General features: G+C 32.6%; 2 protein-coding genes across 4 annotated transcripts in view; one reads left to right on the top strand and one right to left on the bottom strand.

The window, feature by feature from the left end:
- LOC114330874 (uncharacterized) overlaps window positions 1-23899 on the top strand; it is a 94212-nt gene that overhangs the window by 6461 nt on the left and 63852 nt on the right. Inside the window, exon 2 of one of the 3 annotated variants that reach the window (XM_050644397.1) lies at window positions 10712-10803. In XM_050644397.1, the coding sequence (XP_050500354.1) occupies window positions 10727-10803 (77 nt within the window). In that variant the 5' untranslated portion in view covers window positions 10712-10726. Of the gene's footprint in view, window positions 1-10635; window positions 10808-23899 lie in introns of those variants that run through there. The other 2 variants (XM_050644399.1, XM_050644398.1) reach the window with 2 other exon arrangements.
- On the bottom strand, window positions 2402-9745 carry LOC126880513 (CCHC-type zinc finger nucleic acid binding protein-like). The gene is made up of 3 exons (XM_050644409.1): window positions 9534-9745; window positions 4726-5000; window positions 2402-3648 (listed from the first exon to the last, which is right to left on the bottom strand). The coding sequence occupies exons 2-3, from the start codon at window positions 4991-4993 to the stop codon at window positions 3464-3466; spliced, it is 453 nt and encodes a 150-aa protein (XP_050500366.1). The 5' UTR covers window positions 4994-5000; window positions 9534-9745; the 3' UTR covers window positions 2402-3463.

Below are 23899 nucleotides of genomic sequence, written 5' to 3'. Positions count from 1 at the left end.
GTTCGAGCCATTGTGCAACGCCGCCCCCGATGCAAGTGCCCTTTTTCGATGTATGTTCCCTGTTTTTATATTGGTAATATTAAGTGTTCAATATATTCGTAAAATCACAAGTGTACCAGTCATTAATTCAACCATACAATTATCATCATTTCATGGCCCTTCAATCTGAATTATTACAGTGCAATCACTACTAATTAAGTGTCTTAATTAGATCATCAGGGGCGGCGTTGCACAATTTCTCGAACACGTTGTTCCCGACCCCGCTAGAGGATTTTTGAGGGAAAAAAGGGACTATCTCTAAAAATAAAACAATATTATCTCCAACCTCTTTTATTAATAAAAATTATACTTTCCCCAAGTTTATATTTTACAATAATCGTGTCACTGTAAAATAAAATATTCCTCAATATACTCATAGAAATTTTCCTCCAAAGAGATCTACACTTTGTTAATTAAAATTGTATAATTTGACCGGCGTACCTTGACACTTCAATTGAACATGCGCAAGTACAAACTCCTATACTGTATTTCACGTTAAGAACGGAATATTTGGCTTATGCAGATCAGTGTTGCCAAAACTCTTAGGCACAATTCATTCTAACCAGACGGCGTGGCATCGGCGCGCTTCTACCGTCCATAATAAATACGTAGCCCTATCTAAGCAACGTTCCATTCTTAACGTGAAACGCTCTATAGAACTTACTGATGTAGGTAACGACAGAATATAGTTATTTAACCTTTCACAACACATTGTCTCCTTTGTGCATCTCTAAGAACCAAGATACACTGGACAAGTTATAACAAACTGTTCTTAAGGACATTACTTTCACTGTTAGAGCTTAAGTCTTAATTGTCTTTTATTTACTGCAATTAAAGACGTCTTACATCAATTTTAAAATTTCTCTTTACTAACGTGTGCCCATCCTGAAATCTAAAGTTACTTTTTATTAATTGCTATGAAAAACGTGTCAAATTTTTGGCCTATTTGTAAAATGATTACGTTATTTAAAAAAAAAAAAAAGAAAAAATTTCATAGGGAACTTATATACCTAAAGCTTTTCATGTGAAAACACTTTTTATTTAGTTGATACAAGAGTATCAGACGAATGTTATCTCACTTTTTTACATTTGATACAAATATTGCAACATACAATTTATATGTTTCCTAATTTCTATTATATGATTGATATTGTGGTGCTTTTTTCAATGTGTTAATATTAAAACAAAATTAATCTAGTGTTGCTGAAATCTTAGGAAGTATTTAAAAAATAATTTTCATAAAAAATATGAGCACAAAATGACCAGTGAAATTTTGCATCTAATTATCAGTTAAACTGACGTAAGACAGTGGATTCAAATAGCCTCTACACCAGGCTTGCATTATACATCTCTCAATTCCATGAATTTTTTATCATTCTGTAAACATTCTTTATACACTCTTTAAGTAGAAACGTTTGCCAATATATAATTGCAATACAAATTTATGGAACACAATCTAATAAAAGTAGGAGTACAACACAGGAAAACTAAGGCAAATAATAGAAACGAATTAAAATTAATCCTGGGACATGTCAAGACACAATGGGTTGAAAAATCAAGAATGATGAATCAAACTTGTATCTTCATCTAGTAAAAGAAATAATTCTATAATTAACTGTACTTATGTTTGTGTAATCTTGCGCTGAACCGGCCAGCCAGCAATCTTACACCTTTAGCCAACAAATGCATAACCGCCCAATGCTCCCCAAGGTGAGATGGAGCTAAAGAGAGATGTTCGTGTTCATGCTAACAATCAATTTATTGTAAGAAACGTAAAATAAATTTTTCACCTGTTTTTTTAATGCTCACGTCAAATAAAAAATTTCAATTATAGAATGATTGATAAGGTCACTTATTCAGTTAAGAATAATTTTATTCTTATCATATTTTATGTGATTAGTGTAATACAATTAAAACTATTATTTTCTTATTCACATTCAGCATTAAATACTAGGCTCCATGTCATTTTCATGTCACAATTTATATGTCAATCGTACATGATGCACATCACATCCAACCAATAAATATTAGTTTTCTCTTGATGACATCTTAATAGTACTCCAACTGATTCATTCATTGGCCATAATATGGCCAATATATTATATTGACGATATAACTTGGCAACATCATACTTTTGATGATTTACTCCGACTAACTTTATCCCAAATCCTACTAATTAACAAACTAAATTAAATAACACTTTAAGTATTGAAAAAAAGACTTCCATTGCCAATGTGTTTGATTCTAATACTAGTCATCTATACTGTTTTTTTTTATTAAATATAACTTGGTCAAGGTTATAGAGAATACTATTATTAATTGATTAAATTGTGTAGAATTTATAGATCATTGAAAAATGAACTCAAGACAAACTTAAATCTTTATTTATATAATTTAACGTTTTTATAACCAAAATGTCAGCTTAAGAAACAGAAAAATCAAAACCTTATTTTTTGTACCATTTAAACAATTTCAACATATTAAATGTCTGGTTATTTTCATAATTCATAAATGAAGAGTGGCCGAGGTAAGTGATCTAAGTGTCAAAATATAAATTTTGTTTATTTTCCCAATTAATATGATCTATGTTGCTATGCCAATGTCCCCCTATGATATTTGTATGCCAACTTCATTCTAGTGGTTGCAAACAAAACCCAAAGATGAGCCGCCTGTAAGGGCCGGTTGTTCGAACGCTAATCAAAAATGATCATTATCAAATATTTAATTACTGTCACCAACTGTCAATGTCAACTTTGTTTAAGTTGCTGAAAACATAATTATGGATTACAATTATGAAATTAGTTAATCAATTATGTTTTCAGCAACCCAATCAAAGTTGACATTGACAGTTGGTGACAGTAATTAAATATTTGATAGTGATCATTGTTGATTAGCGTTCGAACAAGCGGCCCTAAGTCAAGCATCATGTTCTTTGTTAAATGATCAAGTGCCAATGTTTAAGTACACTCTTCATGATAAATAGTAAAAGAGCACACCAATAGCTTCCCGAGGGATAAGAGCCACTATCGTCGATCATAATGTGAAAAAGAATATCTCAGTCCAGACCTCAATTGTTTTATTTTTTGGTTGGTCAAATTTTCTTTGATTTCTGGCAATTTTTAATTTTGGCACTTAGATCACTTAGCTCGGCCACTCTTCAAATGTTGATAAAAATTTTAAATAAGTTAGAACAGGCATACATTTCGTTTTTCGATAAAACTGATAAGAACGTCTTTACTATTAGAAATAACAAGTAAGTACAATATCACTTTGGAAATTGGACAAATGAGAATTGAGTTTTAGCCTACAGCTTAATATAAAAAGAATATAAGAAACATTAGTTCCAACAAGAAATTAGGAAAACAGACATTCTCAAATGTTTAAATATATAAAATAGGTACAACAAAATAATAAACATGTGGTACTACTTTCTGTAGTCATTTTCTCGGCAATCTCTTTTCAGATGACCTGGTTTGTGACACAAGTAGCATGTTTTTGTGCTCTCAGGGCAATTTCTTGAAATATGCCCTGGTCTTTGACAGTTGTGGCAAGTGTCATTACCTGAGGACCTGTCCCCACCTGCTTCTGGACAACTGCGAGCAATATGTCCTGTAAAAAAATAAACTTGTCAATGAGTATAATGAGTATAGCTAAATAATTGGACGAACATCACAACAAGTCACAGAAATATCCATGTTCTTTAGTAATAATCAGTAAAGGAAAAATAGAACAAGTTATAAACCACATATAAATACAGACTATTTAGTATTTGATTAGATATACCCCAAATGCTAAAATCAGCAACATTGCTTATCCAAATGCTAAAATCAGCAACATTGCTTATGACGAGTTGGATTGTCAGTGTAGAATGACGAATGACTGAATGAATCTGGTGCATTAGGTGGGCAGCAGTGTTGCCATTTATAGTGCATATATCTAATAATTGATCATTGAACAGTCTGTATCAAATTGAAATTTTTAAGGTCATAGCTCTTGTCAAAATCCATTACGTATTATAAAAAAAATATATTTTATGATTATTTAAAAAAACTGCATGCATGAGTAGGATTTGATCTCCATTTATAAAATGCAAAAATTTGAGGGTAAGCAGTCTCAGCCCCACTCTATCATGTTTCATAAGCAGTAGTATCTTGATGACAAGGGATGGTGCGGTGGTAAAGGGATCACGTGAGAGCTCCCACATGTTACAGGAACAGAAGTAAAAAAGTAAGATGTTCCTGTAAGAGCATAATATACCAAAAATTTATGTTGAAGTGTGCTTCTATAATATGCATCTATATTCATTGAAAATATTCTGCATTCTGAGACCCATTAGGACATCCACTGCTGAATCAAGAGAAAATTTACAACTAAACAAGTGTTTCAAGAAATATTAAGAAAAATATTAACTGGACGGTATAATTCTAAGCAAAACAGTATGAAAAATATACAAAATAACAGAAGTACATGAATGAATTGAAGAAAAGGTGGACTAAGGAAGCAATATAAACATTGCTGAAAATAGATTGGTAAAAATTGAAAGATTTAAAATAGACTATAGAGAGATGGAAGTGATCTGATGATGTTCGTCAAAAATAAAACAAAAGTGGTTTTAATACTGGTATTCGCTCATTAGCAGCTAGTTCATAAAATACTGTAAGCATTTTATAACAGCTCATTTATTACCTGGTTTTCTACAATTGTAGCAGGACGGCATATCTGGACTTTGCATACAATCCTTAGCAAAGTGCCCTTCACCATAGCAACGATAACAACGAGCAGCTTCCTCCTTACAGTCACGTGCATAGTGACCCATTTTGTTGCACTTGTGGCATTTGTCGCGACTTCTACTGAAAGAGCCTCTTCCAGAATCTCTACCGCCTCCTGGCTGTGAGCACTCCCTAGCAAAGTGACCGGGTTGATTGCACTTATAACAAATGCTGCCAGAACTCATGGTTAATCTAAAAAAAATTTACTTCTATAATGAACTACTAATTTTAATTAACATTACAAAATTCAATAAGAATTATTCACTTTTAAGCAGTTTAACAGCTAAAATTTCCTAAGAAAATAAAAAATTGATATATCACATAAACTTAATTTTAAAGTAAAATGTGTAAATATATTCCCAACTAAAACAGTAAATTAAAATAAAAAAAATACACAGGTAAATATTATATCATAAGTTCTTGTTCTCTGTGATTGTTAAAATAAGATCAAATGCAATAAAATATTTGACTAAGCTTTGTTTTTAAACCAAGAAGAGTAAACTAAAAAGACAGATTCACACACAAGAAAGTCACTAAAAATATCATCAAATACATGTTCTTTTTTGGTTGATCATATCAGCCTTTGACAGTAATCCATAAATATTATAATGTTACTAATATGTCGCTAAAGAGTTCTAAAAACAACTGTTTTTTATATAAAAGCAGACTAAAAATCTAAAAATTAAAGTAATAACACAGAAAATACAAATAATCGCTGATATAACTTAATTAACCTACGAATTGCCAAAAGTGTCAAAATTTTATAAATGTCATTAGTGTCAAAATTTGATAACAGTGGAGTAAACTTGCCTGAGGTTGGACCAATTACAAACAAGCTTTATGGCACAGAAAATTTGAATAACTCCTCTTGGTTTAAAAACAGACTATAGTAACTAAGAGGTATAGAATGAAACTCTCTTTCTCCAAAGTTTCTGTTTATCACAAAATACTGAAAACTTGTAAATAACGGTTTCTGAAGTGGAAATCGTAAGTCAAATAAATTTAATTTTAGACTTAAATTGCAGCTTTATCCCCAAATAAAATAGTAAATTACATAAGATATTAGAACAAAATAGATTCAGAATAATACTATTAAAAACAAGTGATTATAATTATTATCACAACGACGACAGAAATTGATAGGTATTACTTACATAATGAATGAAATCTAACTTTCATCAATAATTTGGATTTATAATTATATCATCTGGCAACTCTGAATAGAAAGCTCAGTAGGTAATTAAAATAAAATTGTCTATTCTTTGTTGTTAAAATATTAGCTTCTTGAACCTAACCTTACATATCCTTACATAACTACAAAGTTATCTCATAACTTGAGGTTTAACGTCGCGTTATAAAGTGACAGTTGATATCATCATCATCATCAGTGGCGTTACAGCTCTTTATGAGCCAAAGCCTTCTTCAGAACAATCCTCCATTCGCCCCTGTCTCTGGCAACTCTTCTCCATGCTCTAAAGTTGATATAAATATCAGATAACTCAAGAACTGTCAAGAAATAATGCAAGTAGTTAAGTTAAATATGATACATCACACCAATTCGAGGATTATAACTTAACTACAGGATAACTTTACGTTAAAGATAACTTCGGTCATCCATCACACATCTGAATATTAAGATAATAAAAAGATAGTTCTTCAATACTTCTCCAGTTATTTTCATGTTTTTTAGTAGTGTGTCGAGATTGTATTTTTTGTACTTTACTAAATTTGATTTAGGAATCATCATAAGTTTTAATTTTGAGTTTTTGCTTCTTTCATAATGGACTTTAAGCACATTTTACCAGGTATACTAGTTGACAAGTACTTTTTCTGAGTCATGAGCTGTAACCTTTTCTTGTTGGTCTTTGCACATCTTAATTTTTACCCAAGTTCTAAGTAAATTGAGCATATATCAAATCTAGGTGTTCCAAAACCTAAGTTAAAGTTACAATAGAACAAGATTTTGAAATTACACTGAAACACATGCAAGTCTATATTTTCTGTTTCTGACAAGTACATTCTCCAGAACTTTTTTATATTAAGTTTACCACTCAAATTGGGGTAACGGTGTTATTCACTTGTAATAAGTTTGTTTATGAATTGCATTAGATTCTCTTTCTTTAATAGAAATTTTTTACTTATAATGGGTTAGTGAAGTACTTAGAACAATCCTTTTTTGCATTGTATACATTGTTTTTAGGTCATCTTACTAATTTTACAAGCCTCCTATTACTGTCACAGGAGAAAGGCAGTTTTGATTCAAAATTCTCCTTTTGGCATTTAATTTAAACGAAAATGTTGTTTTGTTTAATTTATCAATATTTTGATAACATCCGAAGTGGAAGTCGAAACATCAATAAAATCATTTTTCAAGTTAAATTGTGGCTTATTTCCCATTAAAATAGTAAATTACATAAATGCCACAAAGAAATAGCTTCAGAACAATATTAGGCGCGTTCCAAGTGACATGAAAACCGTCCTTCGTACTACCCTCGTCATGCGCATTATAAAAATGCGTTCCAAGCGAACATGAACGATGATTGGTATTGTACACCGTGTTGTTCCAAGCGATCCATGTACCGCTTCGAAATCGGTAACTGAACGGCCCTTTTGATACATGCCTTCAAGCAGAAACTATTTGTACTGACTTGCGCAGTTAGGATTGTTTTTATTTTTACTGGTCACTGCTATGAGATCAGCTGATGATTCAATAATAGAATAATCCACAATTTACGCTATTAGTACCTGTGAATCTTGATTTCCGTTTAAATAATTATTAATTCTTTTTTTTTTCAAATTAATCTTATAAAAATGGATAATTTATTATTTTCTTTTTTCATAGAAGACAACGATTTAATGTCAGATATCGATTCTGGGGAAGGTTTTGAAGCTGAAGTGATGTTTAATGAACATGTTAAGTCCACTTTACATCAACAATAAATTGAACAAGAAATTGACAAAGTTATTTAAGGTCAAATTTGGCTTATACAAAACACAATTCTACATCCAATTTTGCCGTGAATAAAAAGAAAATTGACAAAATAAAACATATCCAATTGTTCTATTTCATCAAATTATTTCACTTTCTTTTACAAACCATACATTTTGTACTCGTCAAATTTGGTATTGAATAACTTTGTCAATTTCTTATTCAATTTATTGTTGATGTAAAGTGGACATTAGAAATATTAATTTTTAACCATAACCATCTAGCAAACTACTAGTGGTACTCGCACTCGCACTGAAAATGGCTCAGGCGCAACTCGAACTTGAAATGGTACACGAATTCGTTCCAAGAGGGTTACGTACCGGTAATCGGATCGAGATCGAAAGAAAACCGTTCAAGGGCGATTCTGCGCATTAAAACAGTCCAATCGATTTCGTGGCGGTTCAAGGGATCGTACAAATGTGTCGTCTTGGAACGAACCTATTGAGTACAAATAGGGCTTTTCATTGACTCTCACTTGTTTCGAGCTTCAGTCATATGTTGTATAATATTTATACAATGATGAGCATGCTAATAACAGGCAAAATAACGCAAAATATGGAAAACACATTAAGGTGTGAGATAAAAAGAAATGAAACTAGTGGAGGTGGGAGATTTAGCGATAAAAACCTATATATTTACATTCTACTTATTGTTTCCCACCTTTAGACATAAAGACGAGTTTGGCAACTGCCACTGTGAGTTTTAGTTGACATACTCCTCTAATACGTCTAAAGGTGGGGAAAAAGTAAATATAATGTAAGTTTATAGGTTTTTATCGCTAAGTCTCCCACCTCCACTAGTTTTATTTCTTTTTATCTAGTGCCCTTATTGAGTTTTACCTCTAATACGACAATATAAACACTCAGATTTTATTTTGAATCACAAAAACTTTTGAAATTCTGTTCTGAACATGATAAGACTCTTGTTGATCACACAGTAAGGCAAAACTTACTTGTTGATCAAATTATATTCAAATATTATGCAAGTGACAATCTTGTAAAAACCAAAAGCTTTTATAGTTGTGAGATGTCATAAGAAAAGTAAATTAAAAAAACAAAAGAAGGAACATGAACTTTCAGCCACGGCCCACTGGCAAGGTTTTCCCATTTTTCTACTAATTTTCATTCCATTTATACTGGACTTATTTCTTGTTTTAGTTCGCTTTCCAACTTTTATTGTGTTTTGCATGTTTGAACATGTTGCATCTACTAAATCAATGTAGCTGCCTTAGTTTTTTTGCTAACTATTTTACAATATTATGAAATGAAAATATTAAACAATAAAATTCTTAATTATGCGATAATCACATCACGATTCTCAGAATTCTTTATTTATTAGATACCAAGAATCAAGAATTAATTTCAAGTAATTATGAATTTAAATCTAGGTGATATCAACGTGTATGGAAAATTGTACTCAAAAGACAATATTTTAGTTAATTATTTTGTAAAATAATGTATAAATCTGTATTATTTCAAATAAATTTTGAAAATTAACATTTTACACTTTCCATAATGTAAGCAACCAATAACCAGAAGATCCTTGAAATAATATTTTTGAAAAGTAGTTCACCCCTTTATTTTCTAAAATATTTGTTTTAGATCGCACTAAAACGTTTCAAACCGACCCCAAATAGTTTATAACTCAACACAAAATGGTTTAATATACGATTTAAAGAAGTCAGTCCACGTGTTTTAGTAGACCATTTTGCAGTAACAAAGAAAAAGTATTCTTACCTTTTTGTACTGTTTTCAAGTAGTTAAATACGACTGTATGTTTATAAATGAGTTAAATAATAAAAAATCACTTGAATTATGCCACATTCGAGTCAAATATGTTATAATAAAAGTAAACACTTTATTAAAAACTCTACAAAATGAAAAACCGGTACTACGCGCATAAATGCCAGATTGACAAGCACTTGATGATAGAGGTCGTGGATTATCGATAGTGGAATCGATTTGAGTACCGATTATTAATCGAACTAATAATATTTTAAACATTTCTTGCTCTATTCTTGATGTTATCAGCCGAAGTAAAAAATAAAATGTATGATAAATATAGTCAAATCAACATTTATCTGAAGCTAAGTAATGCCTGTCTCCTCTCTGAAATCGAATTTTTTAAATATTTTTTTTGGATTCCTGAAATATTGTGTAAAACGTGTTATTACACCGTGATTACATGTGTTACAGGTGAACCGAAATAGGATTAGATTAGATTAGCTAGTAATTAATGTGGGTAATTTCAAACGAGGGCCGCGAAATTCAGCAGGAAGTATATCCGGTTTTGTCACAAGAGGTCAAGAGGCGGACAAAATCTTCAAAAATAAAATTACAAACAGTTAAATAAGGTCTGTTACAAATTATTAAGTATCATATAACTGAAAAACAAGTGCCCAATGTAAATAAAATGATATTTGTTGAAGAAATTGATAACGAAGAAAGGATAAAAACGTTTTCCTTCGAGAAATTGTCTCGAATTTCGATATTAATCGAAATAAAGACAATCGATAGTTTTCCACCTCTTTAAAAAACTTCCTGACAGCACAACAGTTTTCAATGCACATGCGTTATTTTTGAGAGGTAAATTTAAAATAAAATATAAATAATTTCATAAATATTTGTGTACAATATGATTAATTTATTTGTGTATTATTAGTGTATTGAAAAGTTGTATTAAACAAAATGTTTTACCTGTTTTATTTTGTCATATTTTACAAAAATATTTTAAAGTCATCACGAACATTCCGAGAAGCTTTGTTGATTGGGCCAGCAGGAACCAATGGCAGGAACTCTCCCTTTAAAGTGCTTCCTGACTTGTCATTTGTCTTGTCAAATACAAATTGTCAAACCGTTATAACGAATGTTGTAGATTTAATTTTGGAATTGTTTAAATATTTTAATTATTTTAGTTGTTCCTTGTTAAAATGGACGGGCATTTACAAGCTGCAGAGTGGTTAAGAACGTTAGGATATGATGGTGATATTCCAGATGATTTTAAAACGTATGTATGTATTATTATAATATATTATTTTTTGATTTAATGTTTTGTTTTTGTTTTGTTTCCATTTGTGGACATAATAAAGGTGAATTATAAAATAAGCTCTTTATAATTAAGGTTTCAACTTCTATAGCTAATCCACCGTCAAAATTAATATCTGTAATATAAATATAAAAATACAATTTAAAAATACATTTTTTTATTTTTTAAATAAACAAAACAATCTAGTGCCTCTACACAGGTGCTCTGAAGAGAATAAGTTAAATTCGAAATACATATAAGCACATAGTGGAGGCACTGTTAGTAATCAAATCTGAATCATCTTTACTTTTAGTTTATATTTTTATTTACTAGTGAGAAATCTAAAGACATGATATTGGGAAAATGAACAATGTACAAATACAAGAATTACTATTTGCAGATGATATGGTATTGTTAGCTGACACGGAAGAGAAACTGCAACAAATAATAAACACTTATATAAAAGAACTAAGAAAAATAAACATGGATATAAACACGGATAAAAGTAAAACAATGGTTATGGCAACTACAAAAAAAGTGATAAAAATTAAGGTAGAAGGACAAGTGTTGGAACAAGTAAACAGCTACAACTACTTAGGTACAATTATTGAAGAAGATGGTAAAATAGACAAAGAAATAAACAATAAAATAGGAAAAGCAGGGACAATTTATAATACATTAAGAAATACGTTCTTTGGAAAGAAAGAGGTACCCAAAGAAGTCAAAACACAAGTGTACCAAAAAGTGGTCCGACCATCAATCATCTATGGGAGTGAGTCGTGGACGCTAACAAAGAACAACAAAAGAAAAATCAAAGCTACAGAGATGAGATTCTTGAGAAAAATAGAAGGGGTCACACGAAGAGACAAAATAAGAAACGACACAATAACTCAAGCTCTAAAGATAAAACCCATAGAGACAATTATAGGGGAACGCCAGTTAGGATGGTTGGGACACATCCATAGACTAAACGACACAAGAATAACGAAAAAAGTATATGAAGTCAGAGTACAAGGGAAAAATAAAGTAGGTCGCCCAAAAATGAGATGGGAAGAACAAGTTAGACAAGAAGCAGAGAAGAGAGGACTGCAATGAGTATGGCAAAACAATTAGCTCAAAATAGAACAGCATGGAAAAGATGTATCAAAGAAGCACCACAAGATTAAAACATATGGACAGAAAGATGGGTCAAATAAGTAATTTATATTCATTAAAATTGTATTGTTAAAATAAGTATTGTATAATTATTAAAATATATTGAAATGTAGATATTGAACTAGTTGTAAACAGCCCAACAGCCCAACACCGAAAGGTATGAATGGGCTTAATTGATTAAATAAAATTTTTATTTACTTTTGTGGGTATAAAAGGAACTAGTTCGTTAAAGATTATTATCACTGTAAACAACAAGTTGTAAATGCAATTATTATAAATTCCCTTGTCGAGTATTTCACCACTCTGTTCTGCTTTATATTTCCATCTTAAAAAACATCGAAGTAAGTTACTGAATTGTGAGTTTAAGCTTAGAATCTACAAAATAGTAATTAGACCAGTGGTCACATATATTAGTATTATTAGTATCTTATAATACTATTGTGCGCAGCAGAAGTTAAATAAAGTTCAGGATCTTAAATTTAAAATGTATTTTAAGAATTTATAAACTAGACAATCTAATGACAATTGAATGGTGGGCTACAACAATGTTGTAAGCGACAGAATTGACATTGTGCAGGAGATGAAAAAAACATATTGAGAAGCTATGTATGAACATACGGATACCAACATTGCGGTATGAAAAACTCGGGGAAGGCAAAATGTTTTTAGCCAGATTGAAAGATGCTCGCATTGGTCTTTGGATGTACAATAATATTGTATTAAAACCTCACTTTGACCCAATATGTCGCTTACAACATTGTTGTAGCCCACCATTCAATTATTGAAGTTATTTATTTTTTGCAAAGCATACTAATAAAACAACATGAACTAGTATATAGTAGACACTTAGGATATTGCCTTTTTAAACATTCTCCCTCAATACCTAAGGTCACCTATACTTTTAAACTAAGTTTATTATATATAAACTTGTGCTTTTGAGTACCTAAAGCTTTTGTTAAAATATCTTTAACTGCTGAAAAGGCACTTCATGATATTCTCCCTCATACGAAAGTTTTTGATTTTGTTCAAGGGTTGTACTAACAGTCTTACAATCAGTCATTTGAAATTTTTTAAGCAATTTCACAACATACTGATCTTGACTAAGTTTCAACTTGTTTTGCTTTCTATTTCGCTCAACTTTCATTCCCAAACAATATGAAATTGGCCCTAAGTCCTTCATACGAAAATGTATTTGTAATTCTGATTTTAGAAATTTTACCTCACTCACATCATGGTAAAAAATGAAAAAATCATCAACATATAATGCTATGATAACTAGCATTTTATCAGAAATTTTTACAAAAATACAAGGTTCAATTTTAGATTGTTTGTAACCTAATTTTTGAAGAACTTGTGTTGCTTTTTCATACCAAAGCCTAGAAGATTGTTTTAACCCATATATTGCTTTATTGAATTTGCAAACTTTGTTTTCAAAACCGGGCACTTTAAAACCTTCAGGTTGAGACATATAAATTTCTTGATCAATGTTACCATTTAAGAAAACTGTTTCTACATCCATCTGATCTGCTTCTAGGTTTAGTTCAGCAGTCAATGCAAGTCAAAAAACCTTAAATTACTGTAACAAATAACAGGTGAAAAAGTCTCGTTATAATCTATGCCATGTTTTTGAGTAAAGCCTTTGGCTACTAAACGAGCTTTATAAGCTAAAATGTCACCATTCTGATCCCTTTTTATTTTAAAAACCCATTTGTTTTTTACAATGTTTTTGTTAGAAGGCTTATCTACTAGTTCCCAAGTGTTGTTAATTTTGAACGCATTCATCTCTTTTTCGATAGCTTTAATCCATTCAAAACTTCTCGAACCTGATAAAGCTTCTGAAACAGTTGTGGGTTCTAAATCATCAATAGGAAGGCAAGGCATTGCATAACTAACTCTCTCATTATCAACTGCAAAATCATCATACATTTTTGGCATTCGTCTATCTCTTTTCGGATATCGCGAACTACATGTATCATCTACCTTTTGCTCTGAAACGTACTTTCTAGTATTTACATCATTTTCGTTTACACTTTCATGCACACTTTCTGTCATATCTTTCTCAAAATCATTGAAACTCTCTACATTACTTACTTCCAAACAATCATTCGCTTCATTCTCGCCACAATCGTTCTCATTCACACTCTTACTAGTACTTGGACGAATTGAAACTTGATTGTTTTCTTCAGTCGACCACAAACCTTAGACCAAAGCGGTCGCATTTCGTCCAGCAAATTTTAAAATATTTTATACTGTAACCGTTAATGTGATTTTAATTATTTTAATGTGTTTTTAATATCATATATTCGAATGACCCGGTACTTGTTTTAAAAATAATAAACTCAGTTTTTATTATTGATAAATTGAAAGTGATTCCAATGACAAAACGGAAAAAACTCTCAGCGAAATGGATTACAATATTACTTCGCCGTTTCAACCGATGCAGCCACAGCCACAGCAGAATTTATACGGAGTTCCAACACCAGCGATGATTCAGCCAGGCCAATTTACAACTCAGCCAGTGGCGTACGCTCCGCAAGTTCAGATCAACAACGACCAACTAGTACAAGGTAACGTTTCATTTCCTCAGGTTTTACCCACACCATATTACCAAACAACACAACAACCCCTATACTTTAGCAATATCCCAGCCTTGCCAAACAAAAATAGCCAAGAAATTAGCCAAGACGAAGAATGGAAAACTGTAGAAAACACTAGGAAAAGAGTCAGACTTAGCCCTGAACACAGAGTAACTAAACAGACCAAAATTAATGACTACTGGCTAAATTCACCTGTTCATACATCAAATCGATTTGAGGAGTTGTCTAACGACGCAGATAACGAAGCAAAAAATGAAGAAGTTCAAACTGAAAGAACTGAGATTCAAACTGAAAAAACCTCAAAACCACCTCCCATATTTGTAAATGGAGTGAAAAATGTGACCCCACTCACCACACTATTAAATAATATAGCCAAAAATGGATACGAAATCAAAGTTTTAAATCACGATCAAGTTAAAATACAACCTAAAGAAAAAGAAAATTATAGTACAATAACTAAAGCTTTAACTGAGAAAAAAACAGAATTCCATACATTTAGGCCTCGTGACGAACGCAGCTTCAGAGTAGTATTAAAAAACATGCATTACTCAGCCAATCTGACAGAATTAAAAGAAGAAATCGAAAAGCTGGGGCACTCGGTAGTAAATATGTGGAACATTAAAAATTACAAAACTAAGCAACCTTTATCAATGTTCTTCATTGACTTAAAATCAGCAGAAAATAATAAAACAATTTACGACGTTGAACACTTGCTAAACTACAAAATTAAATTTGAACCACCATACACAAGGAGGGAAATTCCACAGTGCAGTAGATGTCAAAGATATGCGCATACAAAAAAATACTGTCAACATAGGCCCAGATGTGTAAAATGCACCGGAGATCATGCTACTGAACACTGTACAAGAAAAGAAAGATCTGACGATGTTCAGTGCATTCTTTGCGAAGGAAACCACCCGGCAAATTATAAAGGATGTACTATATATAAGGAACTGCAGAAAAAAACATATCCAACCCTACGGCAAAAACAACCTACAACCCCACTAACGAGTAATATTGGAAGAACCATCAATCCAGGCATTAGCTACTCACAAGCAGTAACAAACCAACTACCTCAAGCAAGCACATCTCAGAATACTTTGCAAGCACCAAATTTAACGCATCCTACTCCTGCTAACGACCTGTCTGAACTAAAATCGATGTTTAAAGGATTTGCGGAACAACTGTCCACACTGCTAAACCTCCTAACGATAGTCGTCAATAATTTAACAAAATGAATAAGTTACTAAAAATTGCACTTTGGAACGCCAACGGGCTTGCCAAACATTGTCTTGAGGTAAAAACTTTCATCATTAGTCACGAAATTGATATAATGTTAATATCAGAAACTCACTTCACAAGTAGAAGCTACTTTAAAATACCTAACTACACAACTTACAATACTAGACACCCAGATGGTACAGCCCATGGTGGAACTGCTATTATAATCAAAAACAATATCAAACACTATGAGACTAATGACTTTAAAAAAGACTACTTGCAGGCTACTAACATAGTTATTGAAGATTGGCATGGCTCACTAACAATCTCTGCAGTCTATTGCCCACCAATACACAAGATAAAAAAAGAACAATTTGAAGAATTTTTTAAAACATTGGGTAACAGATTCCTGGCTGGAGGAGATTACAACTCTAAACATACACATTGGGGATCAAGATTAATCACCCCAAAAGGACGACAGCTTCTAGCGGCTATGAATAGTAACAACTACTCGTATATTTCCAGTGGTGAACCTACTTATTGGCCAACCGACGTGAACAAAATACCCGATCTACTTGACTTCTGCATAACAAAGGGAATTCCAAAAAGATCGCAAAGAATTGAATCTTGCTTTGACCTTTCCTCGGATCACTCGCCTGTATTAATCACGATAAGTACTGAACTTGTTGAGGTACAGCTACCACCGAAACTGGACAACAAATATACGGATTGGGAAAGGTTTCGGCGGGTGATTGAGGACAACCTAAACCTAAACATACCTTTAAAAACAAACTATGAAATAGATGAAGCCATACAAAATTTTAACGTAATTATACAGGAAGCAATCTGGCAAACAACACCCCTAAAAAACACGACGCTCATGAAACAAGAGCTACCAAACATAATCAGACAAAAAATCAAAGAAAAACGATATTTAAGAAAAACATGGCAAAGAACGCACGCGCCTCAGGACAAAACCAGACTCAACCAGGCTACACTTCAACTTAAAACTCTCCTAAATAACTACAAAAACGATGGGATTAAAGAATATCTTAGCAACCTATCAGCAACAGAAATTACAGACTATTCTCTATGGAAGGCTACGAAAAAATTTAAACGACCTCAATCAAGCAACCCTCCTATTCGCGCAGAAAACGGCGAATGGGCCAAAAGCAATAAAGAAAAATCAGAAGTGTTTGCAAAATATCTCACAGACGTCTTTCAACCTTTCCCTGCTGAGAATAATCAAAACTTTGAAGCATCCATCCAACAATTTTTAGAATTTCCATACCAGTTAGAACTTCCACCGGAAAAGTTTAAGGTAAATGAAGTGATCAAAATAATACAAAATCTTAAATCGAAAAAGTCCCCAGGCTTCGATCTTATATCCAGTAAAATTATTAAACAACTACCCAGGAAAGGAATTGTGTACCTCACTCAATTATTCAATGCAGTATTAAGAACCGCATATTTCCCTCTCCTCTGGAAAGTCGCAAAAATTATACTAATTCCCAAACCAGGAAAGCCGCTGGAAAATGTCAAATCATATCGACCCATAAGCTTACTGCCGATAGTGTCAAAGATCCTAGAAAAACTGATACTCTCAAGAATTCAACCACTCCTATCAGATCGAGAACTAATCCCTGCACACCAGTTTGGATTCAGATCCCAACACGCAACCATAGAACAGGTTCATCGGATATGCAGAACTGTTAATCAAGCATTGGAAGACAAAATGTACTGCACTGCCGCTTTTCTAGACATCTCGCAAGCATTCGATAAAGTCTGGCACACAGGCCTTCTATACAAATTAAAAAATATGCTTCCTCTCACTCACTTCCTAATTTTAAAATCCTACCTCCATAACCGTTACTTTTTTGTACAACATAGAGATGAGTGCACGTCTCTATTTCCAGTTGGATCTGGAGTTCCACAGGGCAGTGTTCTGGGGCCAGTGTTATACCTATTGTACACAGCAGACTTACCAACAAACTTTCAAACCACTACAGCTACATATGCAGACGACACAGCAGTGATGTCAGTACATCAGGACCCACGGATAGCTTCTCAACTTCTGCAAACCAGCCTCAACAAAATGCAAACTTGGTTAAAACGGTGGCGTTTTCAAACAAATGAAACAAAGTCGGTTCATATTACCTTCACAAACCGTAAAGGTCACTGCCCGCCTGTATATATCAACAACCACCAACTAAAACAGCAAGCAACAGTCAAATACCTTGGAATGCATCTAGACCAAAGATTAAACTGGAGAACACACATTTTTATGAAGCGTAAACAACTTGGTCTCAAATTACACAATCTTTACTGGCTGATTGGTCACAAATCATCACTTTCGATGAAAAATAAAGTACTTGTCTACAAAGCAATTTTGAAGCCAATATGGACTTACGGGATCCAACTTTGGGGTACTGCATCAAACTCCAATATCGAAATCTTGGAGAGGTTCCAGTCGAAGGTTCTTCGAATAATCACAAATGCCCCATGGTATGTTGCAAATATTATTATTAGACGCGATCTAGAAATTTCAACAGTAAAAGAAGAAATTACCAACTTTGCACAGAAATACGAAGACAGACTGGCACAACATCCAAATGTACTAGCCAGAAACCTGATGAGCCAACCAGACAGACGGAGACTTAGACGAAATACACCTAGTGATTTACCATCGCGATTTTAGTTATATGTGCCGTAATTCCCAGAGACAAACAATTTTATATCTATGTAAAATATTTGTAAAGAAAATGATTATTGAATCATTTTCTCCAAGTCACCTACACTAGTGGTCACAAAATTTACTTATTGTAACTTGTTTTACAGATTGTAAATAAATTAGGACGTTAAATAAAAAAAAAAAAAAAAAAGATTGTTTTCTTGGACTGTAACAGTTTCAGGATCAGCAGGTTCATCTGTTTCAACTTCAGACAACTTTGGAACCATTGCAACTTCAATGTCAGTCTGCTCAAGAGGAAATGACATGCTTCTTTCTTCAAACGGTTTGTCATTCATTTTTTCTTCCAAAAATACAACATCTCGTGCAATTTCAATTTTGTGTGTAACAGGATCTAGCAGTCTGTATCCGGCAGATGTTTCTGAATACCCAACAAAGATTTTTTCTTTACTTTTCTGGTCGAGTTTCTTCCGCTTTATTTTTGGAACATGAGCATATGCATAACATCCAAAGATAAGTAGAATTGTAAGGTCAACTTTGTTTCCAGACCATTTTTCTTCTGGAGTTTTACCTTTCAGTTTCTTGGTTGGTGATCTGTTTAATAAATATACTGCTGTGTTAGCAGCTTCTGCCCACATTTGTTTTTCAGCATTTACCTCGAACAGCATCGAACATACTTTTTCGAAAATAGTGCGGTTGAACCTTTCGGCAACACCATTCTGTTCAGGACAATATGGCACAGTAAGTTCATGTTTGATGCCTTTGCTTTTTAAAAACTTGTTCATACGAGCATTGCAGTACTCACCACCATTGTCGCTTCTTAAAACTTTAATTTTTCTTTCAGTTTCGACTTCTGCACAATATTCTTGAAACTTCTCAGGAACTTCGTTCTTTGACTTCAAAAAATAACAAAATGCTTTTCTTGTATGGTCATCAATAAGGGTAAACAAATATTTTGAACCAGCATATGATGGAACCTCCATAGGTCCAGCTAGATCTGAATGAACCAAATCGAGTTTATTTTTAGCAACTTCTTTGTTTGGATTTTTAGGAAATGGTTTTCTGGCATGCTTTGCCTTAATACAGCTTCCACAAAGCTCAGGTGTTTCTTGTTTTTCATAGTGTATACCAGTTGCCATACCATTTTTTAATAGATCCATGCTAAAATGGTTTAAATGACCCAATCTTTTATGCCATAACATCTGTGAATTTTGAGGTTTAGCAATGTTAACTTTTTCCTTAGCCATTGTATTAAGTTTATACAATCCATCGAGATTTGTTGCTGTGGCTTCAGGTCTCTTCTTCACTGCTATCTTTTGATTGTGAAAAAGTCTGCATCCGTTGATGTTAAATATAACAGACCAACCATTGCTTACTAAGGCGTTCACTGATAAGAGATTTACCGATAGGTTTGGTACATATAATACCTAATGTTTTGTATCAATTTTTCTTCTCGACTTTCTCTTAGTGTAACTGTAGCATTACCAGTTTCTTTTACTGTAAGCCTGGAGTCGTTTGCCACCACAATCTCTTGACCAGAATTTTTGTTGGTAATATCTGTTAAAATTTCATATTTTCCGGTCATGTGTGAAGATGCACCGCTGTCAACGTACCATACATCGTCTTTCATGTTGATACCAAATGCAGCGAAACATGTTGTACCGCCTTTTTTGTTACTTTTGCTTTGAAATATACTTCTTTCGGGCGATTTTTCCATTTTCTTTTTAGTACATTGATTTTTGTAATGTCCTTTGGATCCGCAACCCCAACAATGTGGTACTTTTTTAAATTTCTGCGCCGAGAGTGCATTGTTTTCTTCACGTTTACCTTTTTGCCATTTTTTGTCTTGCAAGAGTTTGGTCTTAACAAAATCCTCTGTAATGTCAACATTTGAATTTTCCAGAGCCATTACCATTGGGTCATATGCTTCTGAGAGACCCTGCAGCATGATTGCACCCAAAAATTCATCATCGATCGGTTTTCCAATAGAAGATAGTTGCTGAGATAAGTCAATCGCTTCGTTTACATAATCTTCCATTGTACTAAAATTGGATAGTTTAATTGAACATAAATTTCGTAGTAAACGAAGTCGACGATGAAGACCTTTATCCTCAAATGCTTTTTCAAGTGCAAGCCATGTCTCTACAGCTGTTTTGAATTGCATTACATGAGGATATGTACTCTTATCCAGAGAAAGTATTATTTTTGAAAGTGATTTCTCCTCGTGACGCTTTTTTTGCTGGATTGTCTAAATTAACAACATTATTACCATCATTAGTATTATTACCAGCTGGTTGAATCTCTGGCTGAACACAATACCATAAACCATCATACTTCAGGAGAGCAGTAATTTGGAATTTCCAGGTACTGTAATTTTCTCTGCCTCTGAGTTAGTCAACACTTCCAAGTCCCAAATGATCATTTTTAACCATCGTACAAAAAACAAATCTTTAAGTTTTTGCTTGCTGCAAAATATTCTTCTAACTGGAGCGGCTCATAACCTATTAGTATTATTAGTATCTTATAATACTATTGTGCGCAGCAGAAGTTAAATAAAGTTCAGGATCTTAAATTTAAAATGTATTTTAAGAATTTATAAACTAGACAATCTAATGACAATTATTGAAGTTATTTATTTTTTTGCAAAGCATACTAATAAAACAACATGAACTAGTATATAGTAGACACTTAGGATATTGCCTTTTTAACAACATATGGATGTGAAACATGGACCCTCTCAACCACTGATGAAAATCAACTGAGACTATTTTAGCTCAAAACTGGCTTGGTCACTTAGAAAGAATGTCAGATAATCGAGCTGTAAAAGTAATCCAGAAATGGAAGCTCCAAGGGAATAGAACAAGAGGAAGGCCCTGTAAAAGATGGATAGACGAAGTAGAAAGGGATCTTAAAACCATGAACATGAGTCAGTGGCGAAGGAAAGTATCCGACAGGGCAGAATGAAAGAACATTGTGAAGCAGGCAAAGACTCATAAAGGGTTGTATCGCCATTAGAAGAAGAAGAAGCGCAGAGGATAAATAATTCGAATTTTAGTTTCTGACCCATTTTGACTTACAAAACAACCTTCTTTCTTCTAAAATGGCATTCCGATTATTAGTCATAAACATTTTAATGTGATCTGTGACAGGGGTGTTTTTGTTCTTGCACTATATTTCCACAAATATAAAAGGGAATAACTATTCTTTTTCAATTAGTATTTCAACTATCTATCTATGTCCAACCACCCACCTAGTCATCCATCCATTAAACAATCCATCCACTTGGAATATCCAGTTGTATGGTTTATTGGGGTAGAGTCCTTTTCATGAGCATTTTTCAGTGCGTCACAAATGATAGAAAAAAAGGTAAGTTCATGATAATACACATTTATAACATTTATTCTAACATGACATTTTAGTTAAATCTGACAGTTGTCACATTTTTTTTGAAATTTGGCATAAAAACAAATCAATTGTGTTTATTGCATTTATAAAAGTGGGTTTTCTTTGATTTGTATAGTCTTATAAATTGTACAAATTATATTCGTAGATATATTATATAATTCGTAAATAATTTTTTTTATAGCGCCATCTATCGACAACTAGAATAAATGTTATAAATGTCTGTAATCACTGACATGCCTTTTTCTGTCACATACAATTTAATGCGTTAGAAAGAAATCGAAAAACTGTGACGCACTGAAAGATGCTCATGAGAAAAAGAATATGATAGATTTTCTGGATGAATGGATAGTTTTAAACCTTATCCTGAAAGGTCTCGTCTGTGAAACAACCTTCAATATACATTTCTTATTATCTCTGATTCTCCTTAACCTACAAGTTACAAGTTAGCAAAGTCTCCTAATCCTAAACCTATTATACACTGCTTTTAAACCAGGAGGAGTAAACTCAAAAGACAGATTCACACCCAATAATGTCACTAGAAACATCACTAGGTTCATCTTCTTTTTTGGTTGATCACATTGGCCTTTGAAAGTATGTAATCCATAAATATTATATTATATTAATATGTCACTAAAGAGTTCTAAAAACAACTGTTTTTTATATAAATGTAGACTAAAAATTTAAAAATGAAAGGAATAATGCAGGAAACACAAGAAATTTTAATTGTCAATAGTGTCAGAATTTCATAAATGTCAATAGTGTCAAAATTTCACAATTTAGTAGAGTAAACTTGCCTGCCATTAGACCAATTACAAACAACCATTACAGTGCAGTAAATTTGAATTATTTCTCCTGGTTTAAAAACAGGGTATTGTTGAATTGAACCCTTTCATTGAATTTCGACTCAGTATCAGAACTTGTGCCTGAAATGGGATACATAGGATAAAATGAAGTGAGCGTAAGTCTACACCTGTCTGTACTCATCATTTTTTTTGCTAATCACACCTTGATCTAGTTGCTTTGTAAAATATCGCTGTAACTTAAAACAAAATTGTATATATCTGTATATCGTTTTAAACCAAAATCAAAATTATACATATATTATTGTTGTAACTTAAAACAAAATTCGTACATATTGTTGTAACTTAAAACCAGAATCATAATCAACTATTCTAAATGGGAAATAAGCCACAATTGAACTAAAAAAATGATTTTATTAATGTTTCGACATCCACATTGGATGTCGTTGTCAAAGTACATTGATTGAATAAATTGATTACAAAAATGCCACAAGGAAATAGCTTCAGAATTCAGAACAACACCAGGATCATACATATTGGGTGGAAGCATGAAAAGTAAAGAGTCACTCATTTTTACTCATATACAATTCTAATAATTAGGTACATGAAAATGTGAATTCACAAATCACAAGCACATGGAAAACTAGTTCCATCACGATTGGTGTAATGCAGATACGGCTGGCACTGAGCTTAGTAATAGCCACTTCAGGTCAGGAGTAGGTACCTATCTACTTCTGTTGTGTAGTATGTTCTTCTCAACAAAAGCATATACTTTTATGTAAAAGAAAATGCTACAAAGTAGATACTATTTGCTGAAGCAATAGCATCTACTACGTTTTATGCATTCCACCCATTGTTGTAACTAAAAACTAAAATTAATTATATCGTAATAATACTGAAATCCAGGAATTTTTTAAGCTCTAACTTATTTATCATTTTCTTAATCGAGACAAATCGGAGCTTAAATAATTTCTGGATTTTATTTTTTGCGAGTTTGCATTAATACTATATCCTATACTGTGTCATCTATTATTAAACTCCGGCACTATTCTATTGCATTGTATATTATTGTTTATCAATAGATAACAACCAGCCATCTATAATCCAGTGGCGGCTCGCCAGAGGAGACAAGGGAGGCTTAGCCTCCCCATAAATTTTTTACGCACGCTACACTGTTTTGTTTATCTTGAATCGCGAAAAACAACAAGCAC

This window comes from Diabrotica virgifera, chromosome 2 (genome assembly GCF_917563875.1).
Source record: "Diabrotica virgifera virgifera chromosome 2, PGI_DIABVI_V3a".
NCBI classification, from domain to species: domain Eukaryota; kingdom Metazoa; phylum Arthropoda; class Insecta; order Coleoptera; family Chrysomelidae; genus Diabrotica; species Diabrotica virgifera.
Note: the sequence above shows the minus strand (reverse complement) of the source record. Positions and strands in the feature narration are given on the sequence as shown.